This window comes from Populus alba, chromosome 8 (genome assembly GCF_005239225.2).
Source record: "Populus alba chromosome 8, ASM523922v2, whole genome shotgun sequence".
NCBI lineage: Eukaryota > Viridiplantae > Streptophyta > Magnoliopsida > Malpighiales > Salicaceae > Populus > Populus alba.
Genome location: NC_133291.1, coordinates 7,027,026 through 7,041,798, shown reverse-complemented (window position 1 = coordinate 7,041,798; position 14,773 = coordinate 7,027,026). Strand labels below are relative to the sequence as shown.

Below are 14,773 nucleotides of genomic sequence, written 5' to 3'. Positions count from 1 at the left end.
AACGGTTTGTGATCATGGGCATCGTTGAAACTTGTTGAAAACTACAATTATAACATCGACAAATCTCTGAGAAAAATTGAAGTTTACCCAAAAATAAGCTGTCTTTACTCGTGTTTTTTTTCTGCCATTTTTTGAAAGGGGAATCTCAAGTACTTGTCCACCTTCCTCGTTCTGAATCATGTCTCCATTGGATGGGAATTTCAAAGCTTTCTCCGACAAGTTGTCCATATAGGTTTCAGAAAAGAAAAGAAAACAGTAGTAGACAACTAGACATCATATTCCAAGGTGTCCACCTTCCATAGGTTCAGACCAGTTTGGTTAGAAACAAGACCACGGTAGAAACAATTGTAAACAAAGATTTACACAAGCAAAGCAGGTGTGATTTTGCAATTGATCGAAATCATCTAGCACCTCATTCTAGCCAAGACTGCATTCCAAAAAAAAAAAATCACTGCAAAAAAATGTACAGGTCACAATAAATCTCTTATAACTGTTTCGTCATGGATAAGATATTTTAATTTTCTAAAAAAAGTTGTATATGAAATTTTCTAAACGTATTTTTATAATTTAATTTTTTTTAATATAAATTAATTAAAAATTTTATGTGTATATGTAATTAAATAAATAGAAAATTATATGTGTTAATAAATAAATAATCATTAAAAATCAACAAACAAATATATATTAAAATATTTAATTTTACAAAATGAGACATTTAACTAATTTTATTTATTATAATATATTTTTATTTAATTAAACATTAATAAAAATAATCAAACATTTTGACAAATTTCTTTTTGCCGGCGATGTGCCTGGCTTGAAGACCTTTGACTAATTTTTTTTTCACACGGATCGATTTTTTTGTTTTTTCGAACTTAATGAGTCGGGAATCAATACCTATTCGCATCTGAATTATTGAGACTCACAATACCTATTTGTTCTGTTTATATAACGTTCTGAGTTATTAGGATTTGATCTCCTCTAGATTTGCTTGGAGTGAAATAGAATGCTTAAGATCTCCAATGTGAAGATCATGTTTGCCGATTGGAAGTCTTCGAATTCCGAATCGGTCCACGACACTCAAGTGCTTACACACAGGAATGTCAATCTTGACTCGTTTTTCAGATCCTGCTACTAGATGAACCTTTTCAAAACCAATCAGTTTTTTGTTTGTTGACCATTTTCCTTCTGGTGGACTGGAGAACACGAGAAGCGTGTGAGCTCCATCCATATCTCCGGTGTTCTTCACATCGATGTGAACGCCTAAGACGAGTGGCTCGCAGTTTGCGTGCGAAACCCTGATCGAATTCCTGGCAGCAGTGGTGTTTTGCAAGGCATAGAGACTTGTAAACGGCACCGCAACCTCCTTTGGAGCTTGCACTAAGGAGTGAGCAAAGGTGGTGTAACTCCTTCCATGTCCAAAGGGGAACACAACGGGCCCCTTGTAGAATCTGTAGGTTCTACCTGGATAACCTCTTGAAGGGTCTGCTCTCATTCCCATGTTCGTCATCGGCACCTTAGCAAGGTAGTCCTGTGGATACCATGTCATCGGCAGCTTCCCACCTGGAACAACAACCGTAGAGGTGCATCAGTGCTCATCTTGAATAGTCTTAACACAATGGTCCTCGCATTGATGTTCAATTATCAAGCCCGCAAAAGAAAATTTATTAAAATTATATATACCTGGATTCGTTGTTCCAAACAAAACATCAGCGATAGCAGCACCACCAGCCTGTCCAGGATATCCAGCCCACAATATAGCACCAATACGAGGATCATTCTTAGCAAATGAGACGTCGATTGGACCACCGCTCATCAGAACCAATATAGTTGGACCTCTTGATGCCCTAGCCACCCTTGATATAAGTTCTTGTTGGTATCCAGGTAAGAGAAGGTCTTTCCTATCCCTAAACTCTGCTTCTATAGATTGATCAAGCCCCATTACAAGAACAGTTGCATCAGCTTGACTGGCTGCAGCCTCGGCCATACCAAATTGTTGGTTCCCATTGCAGGCCACGTCAATGCATCCAGATTGATGAATGGTCTTAGCATATCTACTAATCCCTTGAAGAGGAGTGGTATAGCCACATGCAACACCTACATTAGAAGGCAAAGGCTAAAACTCTCCTATGAATGTCACATGACAAATGAACTTAATATTTTACAGATATTTAGAAGAAAAAAATGCAAATCTGGGACATACCAGCATAATTTCCTATCATGGTAACGGTAACATCGGCATTGGGCCCAATTGCTGCCACAGTAAGATTGGTTCTGGACAGAGGCAAGGTCCGCCCACGATTTTGAAGCAAAACAATGCCTTGTTGGGCCGCGTGGAGAGCCAGTTGTTGGTGGGCTGGAGTGCAAACATCTCTTGGGCCCAAGTTACCAAACGGCTGGGCTGATGGCTCTCCATCAAACAAGCCGAGTCTCATCTGGACAGTTATTGTATTGGCTAAGGCCATGTTTACATCTTCTTCATTTAGCAACCCTCCCTTCACAGCATTCTCGGTGTGGATAGCCAGGAATGGGCCACAGTCCAAATCTAGGCCTGCTTTAATAGTGGCCGCAGCTGCTTCTTCTGGTGTGGCAGTGTAGTGTTGGTTCTCATAGAGTACCTTAACTGAGTCACAGTCGGATACAATGTATCTGTTTGGGCCCGTCAACAGATTTAGATGAGAAGCCCATCAAAATAAAAAATAAATAATAAATAATTTACTCCGGCAATTTAACACGATATGTTCTAGGGTGTTGATGACGCAACTCACCCATTAAGACGCCATTCACCACGGATGGTGTTTTTAAGGAGGTTAGGATCAGCACAAGTGGGCTTTCCGTTGACTTGATTGTAAGAGCACATTACGCTGGCCACTTTCCCTTCCACCACACAGGACTTGAACGGTACATCATATGTGTCTTCCAAGTCTTGCTTGCTTACCTTCACAAATCACCACCGAAAAATTAAGACTCGTGAATTCACTTCGGCGAACACACTCACAGCTCATATATAGCTCGGAGTGTTTACCGAGTTGTGGATATAATTTCGTTCCTTTTTCGGTTCAAGAAGAGGGCATTGGGATTTGTTCGTGCACATAGATATGTAAAATATGGCTTAACCTCACAGTTCAACCAGGACCTTTACTTGAAATTAATGGCAAATTTATAAAATAAATAAATAAATAAATATTCCAGTGTATTTACGATAGAGCTGTTATTGCTTATAATGTTAGCAACAATTGATGATAAAGATCACAACGCAACAAGAACGTCGTAATCGTTCGATTATTCCAAGGATAACATTACAGGTCACGAGAAAAGCCTCAGTTAAAAGTCATGACAAACAGATCTGACAGGTAACACGTTGAGTGTCCTAAATGTTGAAACAAATATGCCAAACTCACTTCTAAGTTGTGCCCGAGATGGCTATGGTTTGCTAAAGAAAAAATTTAGTTCCACGCCACTAGCTACCCCTCTTGGTTATAGAGTGGTCCTAATTTGCACATGGCTACTGTGAGTTTAGGTGAGAATCATGAACTACCCATTGAATCAAAACTTGCCCTAGATAAAGTAGCTAAATTGCCCAAAGATGGTTACAAACTCTGAATAATTTTGCGAATAATAGTGATGATGATGGTGAGATACAGACACTACAAGTTAAGAATGACTTACTATGGCATTGAAGCGGTACCGATCCACTCCATTCCAATTATCAAGATCATAAGCGGTGTAGTGTTTGCAGCAGGCAGCAACTTTTAGTCTGAAACGACTGTTACCTTGGAGTCCCCTAACGTAGCTTGCAGCATATTTCCCAGCAACAACAGGGTCTTCACCAGGAGTTTCCTGCCCTCGACCCCACCTGGGGTCACGGAATACATTCACGTTTGGACTCCAATATGTCAAGCCAGCCGTCCCTCCGTTGAACATTGCCCTTGCTTCATCAGACACTACCTGGACGATAATATCTTATATCATTAAAGTGTATAATTTTTGCAAAATCCCAAATGCTAATTAATGGATCGAATGATTGCTTTTTTTTGGGACAATAATACTAATTTCTCCCAGGTTCCAATACCTTCTCACTTTTAAATTATTAAAAATGGGTAAATGTATACGTTAAATGACGGCCTTTGAACACTCTTAACAAATTAATGTTCGAACTAAGAATTAATATTCCAACTTTTTAACTATCAACACCATATAATTAGCGCATGCATCTTTACTAGTGACAGCATTTCGCAGCTCCACATAAGTAAATATCACTATTGATTATTCATATCTTCCATGTAAAATGTGATCATCCAAGGGCAAAGTAGGCCAACAACTTAATATTTTAAGATTTCTAAATTTCCATAAAAAGATGAGGTGAAATATATATATATATATATATATATATATATATATATGAGAGTAGATATATAGATATTCCCTCCTAGAGGTCATTGATTATTATTATTATTATTTTAATAATAGTCAACTATATTAAAGGTTTTCCTTATAAGTAGCATGTGAAAATTGACGAGCGAAAACAAAAGAGACGGAAAGAAAGAAAATCTTACCATAAGAGACACATCACACCCTCGTTACATATTTATAACTTTATAGAAATGTACAAAACTAGTTATAGCAACATAATTGCAATGAAAGAATAAGTTTAGCATCGATCATGATAGATAGGGACAGGCTAAAAGTTGGCGCCATGGAGTTTTCAAGGACTAATTACAAGTCAGAGAATAGGTCAGTAGCGCTCCATTTCTTTTTCATTTTTTGCCTTGGATCAGTCCTTCAATTAATGACTATGCACTTTAATTATAACTTGCAAGAGAGAGAATTTCCCCCCCATCATTTCTAACCGAACCCAGGAGAAAATTCACTGGATCCTTGCAATTGGCTTCACCCCCCCCCCCCCCTACTTGTAGACCCAACATTGAACCAGAAGCACTCTCTTAAAGCTTAAACAGTTTTAACACTTTTCCTACGTAACTAAAATCAAAGGCTGCGAAGGGAAAATGTGACACATGGGAGAAGTGGACCAACGGTCATAGTGCACACTAGGCATGGGATGTGTAAGGTGCCCGTGCCAAAATCACTCTCCCTTCGTAATTATTTCTTCTTTAATTTTGGCTGACATATTGGTATGGAAGGCATCCAAACAAACCTTTTCTAGTAATAGTTTGAAAAAACAGCCTTAAAATATTGTCTTAAAAGTAGTAGTAAACTGTTTGTCTTGTGTTTTTTCAAGCTAGCAAGTTCAAGATTCAGATCATTCGAGTCAACAATATCCTCTTTGCTTCGCAGGAAGAACTTTTATAGAGGCTGGACAAGAGTTACTTTGGTTATACAAGAGATTAGACTTGAATTGTGACATTTCGAGAGGGCGGAGATAAGGACGCTTTTGGGGTCATATTGTCGAGTAGCATTCCTCGATAGAAAGCTAGTTAACTTCCTGGTTAAAAAAAATTATAGAAAACTTCTATGCTAAGAAATACAGTAAGGCATGGTGAAAGAAGAAGATTTTCAAGGATTCTCACCCGTCCGATTTCCTCCCACAGAGACTCATTGAAGGAAGCGGCAGTAGTGATAACTTGAGGGAAGCTAGTGGCCCCAGGAAAGGCCCCACCAAACTTGGTCCCTGGTCCCACATTGGACACACCATGAAGAGCCTCAGACCACCATTCATACCCTTGAATGCCAAGCCTAGGTACAGCAGCAGCGTTGTTGACTAACAGCCCAATCTTCTCTTGCAATGTCAGCCTCCCAATCAAATCCCTCACTCTCCCGTGCAATGGCATATTAACCCTACAGAACTTCAAGCTTCTTGTTAGCCCATTTTTTGCGTCACAAGCGAAAGGTGCCCGGCATTCTACAGTGTGATTGGATAAGCAAAGAAGAAACAATAGAAAGGAAAGACATGGGAGTGCGTTGATTGTGTCAGCCATGTTGAGCCAGATGCGTAATGTTGTTGCTGCTTGTTGTAGTACAGCTAGGTTAAGAGATAAGGTTTATATAGAGGGAGGTTGCGTTTTGAATGTGAGGAAATTGGTTCAATATTTATTGATTAGGTTCCCACGTCAAGATATTACAACAAACGAAGCTAAACACAAACACAGTTACTGCCTAGAGAGACTGTGTGTGTCTGTGATTGAGATGGTTAGTAGGGCACGCAGTTGGCACTTTGATGGCCACTACTGGCTAAGCTCACTTGGAGGACTGAGGAGTTAAGACTGCTTTTCTTTTAACAATAATATTAGCCAAAACCTAGCACGGCCGTTGAAAATGAGAGTGAACCCTATATATAATATTTGATAGATATAGTCACGGATCAGAGAATCTCTCTAAGATGATAATATTTTTGTACGTTAATGTCACGTTAGCCGCACTAAATGTGGAATATTGCTATCCTCAGCTGTTCTAGTTTTTCAGAATGGTACCCACTTGGAGCTTGTTTTCTTTCTTTCCTTCCTTCCTTTTTTTTTTTTTTTTCTACATTGAAGAAAAGGAAGAACTGTTTTCACAGAGAAAGGTTATATATAACCAGCTATATAACTGAGAGGACTGCACACGTCTGTCTAGTATAAATTTCACACTCGTGATATCACTTTGGGTTCACTGTCTAAAAAGAAAGCAATCTCGTGACTCATATCCTTCTCACTGACAAACTTTTTCATCTTTTGAACTGTCGTTTTGTATGTAGGTTCTTTTACCCGAGGCTTGTATTCTTTGGTTGTGAGTCAGATAGATACACCCGTGGCAAGCTTGACAGAAATGCCAGGAACTATATATATATATATATATATATATATATATATATATATATATATATTAAGCTTCTTATGTCTTCATCCATTCTTTATTGGATAAATAACATGGTTTGGATTAATGGATATGACAGTTTAAATGTGGATATAGGGTGGAATTCATTAAAAAAAAAAAAACGGTGGACATGGAGCTGATATGGTATATATGCTACAATATCCAAGTACATCCACACAATATAAAGCATGCAGTATTTTGATTTGTTTTTGTATAAATTGTATTCCGACCCTCTGCAGATTCTACAATATTTGACTTAAACCTCCTTAAGTTAAATTTTACAATCTCAACATCAGAGTTTCCATATAATTCCAGTATTTCCCTCAATTGTTCAACGTCCAGTGTCAGGACCACTTATTTTACGTCATGTTTAGATTTTTTTTAGTTTTTTAAGGATTTTTGTGAAATGATATCAATATGACACTTGAGAAATTCTTCGGAGGGGGGGGAGAAAAAATATGGGAAAAAATAGTATCGTAGAAAAAAGATTAACATTCTTATTCAGTTACCATTAGCTATTTAATTAATGGTAAAGGAGAATGTTGAAACTTAAAAAAATATATTAATATTAAATAATTATAAAATGAGTTTAATTAATTCCGCAAGCAGTGATAACGAAGCCAACGAGGCTACAGAATTGATTAGATGGTAAAGAAGATGCAAATCTTCTGCTCTGTATTTGGAACCAGACATATGCCACATACATTATTCTTTTATGAATATCCAGTTTTAATATAAAACATGTTTTATCCGAGGAATTTTCTATAATATTTAAAATTTGGTCCAGATATATTATTTAGAGGGAGGGGGGTCCTCTAGAATGAAGGAGATGTTTAGTTGGGAGATGGGGCCCAGGACTGGCCCGAATTGGCCTCACTGGATCGTTCATAATATCACCAGCTCTTGGTGATAGGGATAACTTAAAACTCCTAACCATAGTTTTAAAATCTGATTTAATATGTCGACCTGAGATATGGCCGATTCAGAACTGGAATCGGATTAAATTAAAAAAAAAATAAAGAAAAAAAATATTTGGTGTGACCCCACTGACCCGGTAGGTTGACCCGACGATCCGGCGTGACCTGGTCAAGAGCCGTCTCAAATCTATTGACTTTTATTTTTATTTTATTTTTTATTAAAATAATAACATTTTAATTTTAAAAAAAATAATCCAGCTGATTTAGTAAATGATCAAAACTTAAAATCTGAGTTTTGAATCAGGCGGCCACCATCTTAAAACTATGCTTGCCGCAATCTTGCATGGGCTGGGGATGTTGGTTGGATAAAGCATTCTTATCCGTTGCATTGCAAATACCATCAATGCCATTGTACATCCTTAATTTCCAACCAACCAATTTGCAGCTGTCCTGACCTTATCCATTTTGCTTCTGTCGTAAGGAATTCATGTTGCTTAGACAAGTTTACACGTAATGTTCGCTTCATCTTTCAATCTTGTTTGAAAATGTATTCGAAAATGTCATGATTATTTTTTAAAATAATTTTTATATTAAAATAATATTTATTTAATTTAAAAAAAATTATTTTTAAAATCAGTATATTAAAACTATTCAAAACACATAAAAAATTTTAATTTTTTTTAAAAAAATTAAATTTAAAAAAAAAACTATTCAAAAATTTTTTAGAATGTCAAAATTATTTAGTGGCCAAACTTTAATTTGACGTGCTTAGTCCACCCTTAAGACATGGATATTGATGGATATAGATCGAGCTTAATATCTTGAGAGCAATCATCGCAATTTAAGTTTAAAAGGGTTTATTTGAGAGTGCGTTTGCTTTTGTTTTTTAATATTTTTTTGAAAGTATTTTTAATTTAAAAAAATATTAAATTAATTTTTTTAGTTTTTTTTTTATAATCTTGATGTGTTAGTGTCAATAATAAAAAAAATTATTTTACTATAATTTCAAACAAATAAAATTATATTTGAAAACACAATACACTACAATCTCAAACACATCTAATATATATTACTATATTTTGGTCATTTCGAATATCCAACTTGCATCATAGTTGGGGTCGAGAAATACCTATTCACAAGTTCAGGGATGGAGTTCCCCAAACAATTTAAATTACTTCCATCGTATCTAGATGGTTGTTAACTTGTTATCATTTGGGACCCCTACCATTTGAATTGAATCCACCTTCTTTAATGTGGATATTATTTCGAATGGATGTTTCCCCTGAATCCCATTACACTTTCTGCGCCATGTATGGATAACATTTGTGCTTCTCAAACAAATTAGGAGGCTTCGTCGCTGGAATTAGATTGTTGAAGTGTTTAAATGTCCTCGACTCCTCTCTTTTTCTAGAGCGTGTGCCTCTTTTCTTCTTCTTTTTTTGGTGGCGTTAAGCCCCCTTCGTTACCAACAAACAAAAAACAAAAACCAAGTAGAATTGAAACGATATCCATCAATTATAGTTACTACTCTACACATAGAAACATTGAAAGTCTGAAAACCCATTTTGATAGTCTTAAAACCCCCCAGGGATCCTACCATCTTGAAGTGCAAAAATAATCATAACACATTGGAGGGCTCCACTCTCTCGAAGATGGGTATAATCATCTAAAAAGAGGAGTCCAAGAATTTATTTCTAGTAGGCTTTTCAAGCACTAGCTTTATTACCATGGCACGAGATGACATTTTCAACAGCCAGAAGTCTTTTGCACCGGAATATTAGCTACAACTTACTCTCCTTGATAGGTCCCATCTCTCTTGCCTTGGCCCTGAGGACGTGTTTCTGAATCTTCCCTGTCGCTGTTTTTGGCAGAGGCCCGAACACTATTGATCTTGGAACCCAGTAAGCAGGCATATTTGACCGAGAAAACTTCATTATATCATCAATCAATTGTTGTTTATCAGATTTTTCCATTTCAGGTTTCAAAGTCACAAAAGCACACGGTGACTCGCCCCAGCGCTCATGTTGTCGAGCTACCACCGATACCTCATAGATAGCTGGGTGCATGTACAATACGTTTTCCACCTCCACGCTACTTATGTTTTCACCTCCAGAGATGATAATGTCCTTTGATCTATCCTTAATTTCTATATATCCATCGGGATTCTTTACACCAAGATCCCCGGAATGAAACCATCCATTTGCAAAAGCTTCCTCGTTGGCTTTTGGGTTCTTTAAGTAGCCCTTCATCACAACATTGCCTCTCATCACGATTTCTCCCATGGTTTTTCCATCTGCAGGGACAGGTTTCATGGTTTTAGTGTCAACAACATCTAGCCTCTCCAAGCCAACATATCGAACACCTTGGCGAGCATTGAGACGTGCTTGTTTTATTGGGGGAAGCGAGTCCCACTCAGGCTTCCATGCACACACTGTGGAGGGGCCATAAGTTTCTGAGAGTCCATAGGTATGTGTCACGCGGAAGCCTTTTTCTGACATAGAGAAGAGTACAGAAGGGGGAGGGGCAGCACCAGCTGTCATTACATGCACCAAACGGGGTAGAGGAAGGATAGTCTCCTCCTTTGAAGCATTGATTATGGTGTTAAGTACCACAGGTGCAGCACAGAAGTGACTGACGCCAGCATATGCTATGGCTGAATAGATTGCCTTAGCTGTTACCTGTAGAAAACAGGGGATCATCTTGTAATCATCCAAGTGTAGAATATTGCACGGGGAATTTCATGAAATAAGTATCTATATAGGCACTGTTCAGTGCACAATATTGCATGAGACTTCTGTAAGCAAGCCTAATTTACAAAGGCACACTGGAAAAACCAGGACCTCATGTCATGCAAGACTACAAGCTGACTTCTTTTCCAAATATAGCTCTCCACTCCCTGTTCAAATTGTTACTGAATTTAACTAGAGAACCTGACCTTCTAAACAGACTAGACCACCACAAAAATTTGGGTTTATCTAGGTATAGATGCTTGACTACACACAAATTGACCATCCAAGTAAATGAAATTAGCTATTTTGAAATCGAGAAAAGCACACATGTGCATGTGGTTGTACAATAACATCAGCAAAATTCTTCCATATTATGAAGCTAAACAAACAGGATTGCCCAGTATACAAAATTACCTGACGAAGGCATATACTTTTCACACAAAGGGCTGCGAGTGTCCAAGTAAAACACCAACCATTGCAATGGAACATTGGCAGAGTCCACAGATAAATAGCCCCTTCATCCATCCCCCAAACAATAGGATTACTCAAGGACATGAGATATGCTCCACGGTGGCTCAGCACCACTCCTTTGGGGCTGGAAGTTGTACCAGAAGTATAACCCAAGGCAATGCTCTGCCACTCATCCTCAGGTGGTTTCCAGTCAAACTCAGGGTCACCACTTTCAAGGAACTTCTCATATTCAATGGCTCCTCTTCCTAAAGCATATTCCAGAGACTTTGGATCGCAGCTTTTATCACCTATGACAACCAATAGTGGAGATTTAAAATTCTTTTCATTACCTTCCCAGATTTTTAAAGCTTCCTCCACCGGAGCGAAAAACTCTTGGTCCACCATCACAACTTCAGATTTTGAATGACCTAGAAGAAAAGCAATAGCTTGAGCATTTAGACGAATATTAACGCAGTTTACAACAGCTCCTGCCATTGGAACTCCAAAATGTGCTTCATATAAAGCAGGGACATTAGGTGCAATTACTGCCACCTGCCAGGATAAATTAGGAAGATATTATTAAGCTTTGAGCTCGAATACAACCTAAAATACAAGGCATAGTAAACCCAATGAATCAGATCTAGCACGATATGAAAGTTAAATAGTTTCAGACATTATCTGTCATTTAGAGATCCAGTGGCATGTAAACAGAAACAAACACCATCAGAACAATAAGTAATTTTCAAATTTGAAGCATGCAAAACATGTTATGCAAAGGTACGACATAAATAACTAACTATAGAACTACTTATTACCTTAATACATTTCAGAGAAAAATTATGTGAGAATAAAAGAAATTTTATCACTAAAGGACTGCGATGGTCAGAATTTTATCAATCCATGGCACTATTTTCACTGGAAATTTTCTCCTGCAGGAAAGTTCACTTACAGAAAGCATGTAGGAATCATTAAGGAGTACAAAATGCAGGGTTGAATGGTTTAAGTCGGTATGGTAGCCTTTACATGCTCCAAGGCATAGTTTTATTGCCTGCTTATCCGTGCTCAACAGTTTGTCCGACAGGTGAAGAGCAGAAACTGGGTTTTACTTTGAATACTCATGTGAATAGAGGAAAATACAATCAAGCTGGACAGCAGTGGGAGAGAATATGCAATCTTAGCAGAAAACACAAAAGGCCAACACGGGCAGATACAGGACTCACGCAGTTGTAGAAATTTTGAGTGCTAAAATTGACAAGTTTGGATGCATGATAAAGTGGAAGAGGCTCAGCATACAGGGAAATTTGAGAACCAGTAACGTGTTCATATAAAACTCCAGCAACAAAATGAAAGGTATTAGAAAACGTGGTAGCGGTTGTTTTTCAAAGTGTTTTTCGCTAGGATAATCATCAAAATAGTATTTTGATATCGTAATATCAAAACAATCCAAAAACACTAAAAAAATTAATTTAAAGCTAAAAAAAAAATCAAATACAATCCAAAAACACTACAAAAATTAATTTGAAGCTAAACACCACCTAGCAAGAGACATTTGATGTAGATGCCAACTGCCAAAATGTAGTGCCATAGTATCATGATTTCAATTATCCGCATTGAAGACTATTATCAAATGAACATCTCCAGCACCAGAAGGACAAAATCTCTCTTCTTTTTTATCAATCCAAGCGGCCCCAGCTTGGTTCATTGATTTTCTTCTCGGATGTAACTAAGCTGGTATTTCCTAACTGTTGAATTATCACGCTCGAGAACTTAACTATAGGAATGTAGTGTAATCACGATCTGCAAAACTCACTCTGATTGGTGACGATTCGTACATCGCACAGGGTTCTTTTTTCTTCTGGGGTATATCATAATTGAGTACAAACCACAGCTTTTGCCTCAATGAGTATGGCAATTCACCAAAACAATTTTTTGTTAGCTTTGCATTCTTGTGGTAAATTAGGCAGCTTCCTAGTGTCTCGCCCACATATTCACGATGAAAAATAGCAAACTCATCAAACACCTTTTCAAGTTCAATTTACACCACAACCCCTCAACTCCATAATATTTAACGAACAACATGTGCTTCTTGAATATCCAAAAAATATATATATACGATTAAATCAAACCTTTTCATTTTCGATCCCAGCTAGGAAAGGAATTTAAACAGCTCGAATGGAAAGAAGGAATAAAATAAAATAAAATGGAAAATTTTGAACAAAATTCATAACAAATACACAACACCAGAATTAAAAAAAAAAAAAAAAAAAAAAAAACCCGGAGAGAGAGAAAGACAATTCAGAGCCCATCATTTTCCTTTTATTTGTAAGAAAGAGCCAAGCACAACTTAGAACAAAAAAGGATGATCAAGAGTAGTAGTAGTGTACATACCGTGCTACCAAGGCCAAGAGAGCGGTTGGACAGAGCAGAAGCAAATCGGCGGCAACGTTGGTAAGTTTCTTGCCACGTGTACTGTACTGACTCATGGACAATAGATATTCTTGTAGGGTGTACAGTGGCAGCTCTCTCCAGGAACCACAGTGGGGTCAAAGACGTGTAGTTTGCTGGGTTTTTTGGTAGATCATCGATATCTCTCGTCTTCCCCATCTTCAGGAGGAGGGCTATATTTCTTCTCTCTGTATCTGTTTTGCTCTTCCTCCAAGACTCTCTTGGTAGTTTTTCTATTTTGGGTAGGGAATAGATAAATATAAATACTACTGAAAGGTATTGTTTTTTATTTTGTTAGCCAGCTAGCTAGGGATTGTATGATAATGCAGTGGACAGGTGTTTTTGCTCCCACATTAAAATATATATATTTGACAAGAGGAAAAAGTCATTTTTTTCACGTTATGTTTAAAAATATAATAGTAGATATTTTTAAAAATATTTTTTATTTTAAAATAATATTTTTTTTATTTTAAAAAAATTATTTTTTACATCACCCCATCAAAATAATTTAAAAATATCAAAATAAATATTAATTTAAAATAAATAAATAAAAATATTTAAATTTTTTAATAAAATACTTTCAAAATATAATGTTAAACACCATTCTTATCTACTACGGTTAATAAAATTAAGCGTTTTTATATTTATGGTTAATAATATTAACTAATTTTAATTGCGTAATACTCTTAGCAATAATTTTTTATAAATATATTTTAAATTAAAACTAAAAGTAACAGCTGTAACAAGAGCAAGCAACAACACGACAAAAACCAAAAGCATTGCCAATTAGCGACCTCAGGGGAGCATGAACGTGGACGTTAAATCAAGGTGAAATGAAGGGCGTTCAAACGAGCTTGATTGTTGCTGAGTGTTGTTATGATTATTTTTAAAAGTATTTTTTATATTAAAATAATATTTATTTTATTTTAAAAAAATTATTTTTAAGATAAATGTATTAAAATAATTTAAAAGATATAAAAATTTAATTTTAAAAAAATATATAATTTTAATTTTTAAAAAAAAAAACACAGGAACACTATATTTCATACGCTCACATGTGCAAGGACCTTGTTGGCAGCACATTTTTCGGTGTTTGGCTTCATCCCACTATTCTTAGAAAAAAAAAAAAATTAGGGGGCGAGAATTTGAACCTTGAATAAATTTTAGAATTTCTGATAAGGATTGTATTAAATAGTTTATTTTTATTATTGTTTTTTCCGGTTTTAACGCTTTTAGGGCCATTCTTTATCAGTTTTTTCCTTTTCAAAACTCATTTTCAAGCCGTGTTAATAAAAGGGGAAAACATTATTTATTGTAGGATGATATATTATTTATGGGAATAGTATAATGATCAATTTACTTTTCTAAATAAACGATGAACTAGTTGTTAGGGAAATAATATGATATTTTTTATAAGGTTTT

The 14,773-nt window shown here is 36.4% G+C and overlaps 2 protein-coding genes across 2 annotated transcripts; both read right to left on the bottom strand.

Annotated features, from left to right (window-relative positions):
- Positions 1 to 358: 358 nt before the first annotated feature.
- Positions 359 to 6,252, bottom strand: LOC118062487 (putative beta-D-xylosidase). The gene is made up of 6 exons (XM_035076262.2): positions 5,529 to 6,252; positions 3,670 to 3,948; positions 2,769 to 2,938; positions 2,204 to 2,649; positions 1,684 to 2,097; positions 359 to 1,563 (listed from the first exon to the last, which is right to left on the bottom strand). The coding sequence occupies exons 1-6, from the start codon at positions 5,934 to 5,936 to the stop codon at positions 965 to 967; spliced, it is 2,316 nt and encodes a 771-aa protein (XP_034932153.1). The 5' UTR covers positions 5,937 to 6,252; the 3' UTR covers positions 359 to 964.
- A 2,966-nt stretch (positions 6,253 to 9,218) lies between these two features.
- LOC118062484 (acetate--CoA ligase CCL3) lies at positions 9,219 to 13,656 on the bottom strand. The gene is made up of 3 exons (XM_035076258.2): positions 13,295 to 13,656; positions 10,871 to 11,458; positions 9,219 to 10,405 (listed from the first exon to the last, which is right to left on the bottom strand). The coding sequence occupies exons 1-3, from the start codon at positions 13,508 to 13,510 to the stop codon at positions 9,509 to 9,511; spliced, it is 1,701 nt and encodes a 566-aa protein (XP_034932149.1). The 5' UTR covers positions 13,511 to 13,656; the 3' UTR covers positions 9,219 to 9,508.
- Positions 13,657 to 14,773: the final 1,117 nt, after the last annotated feature.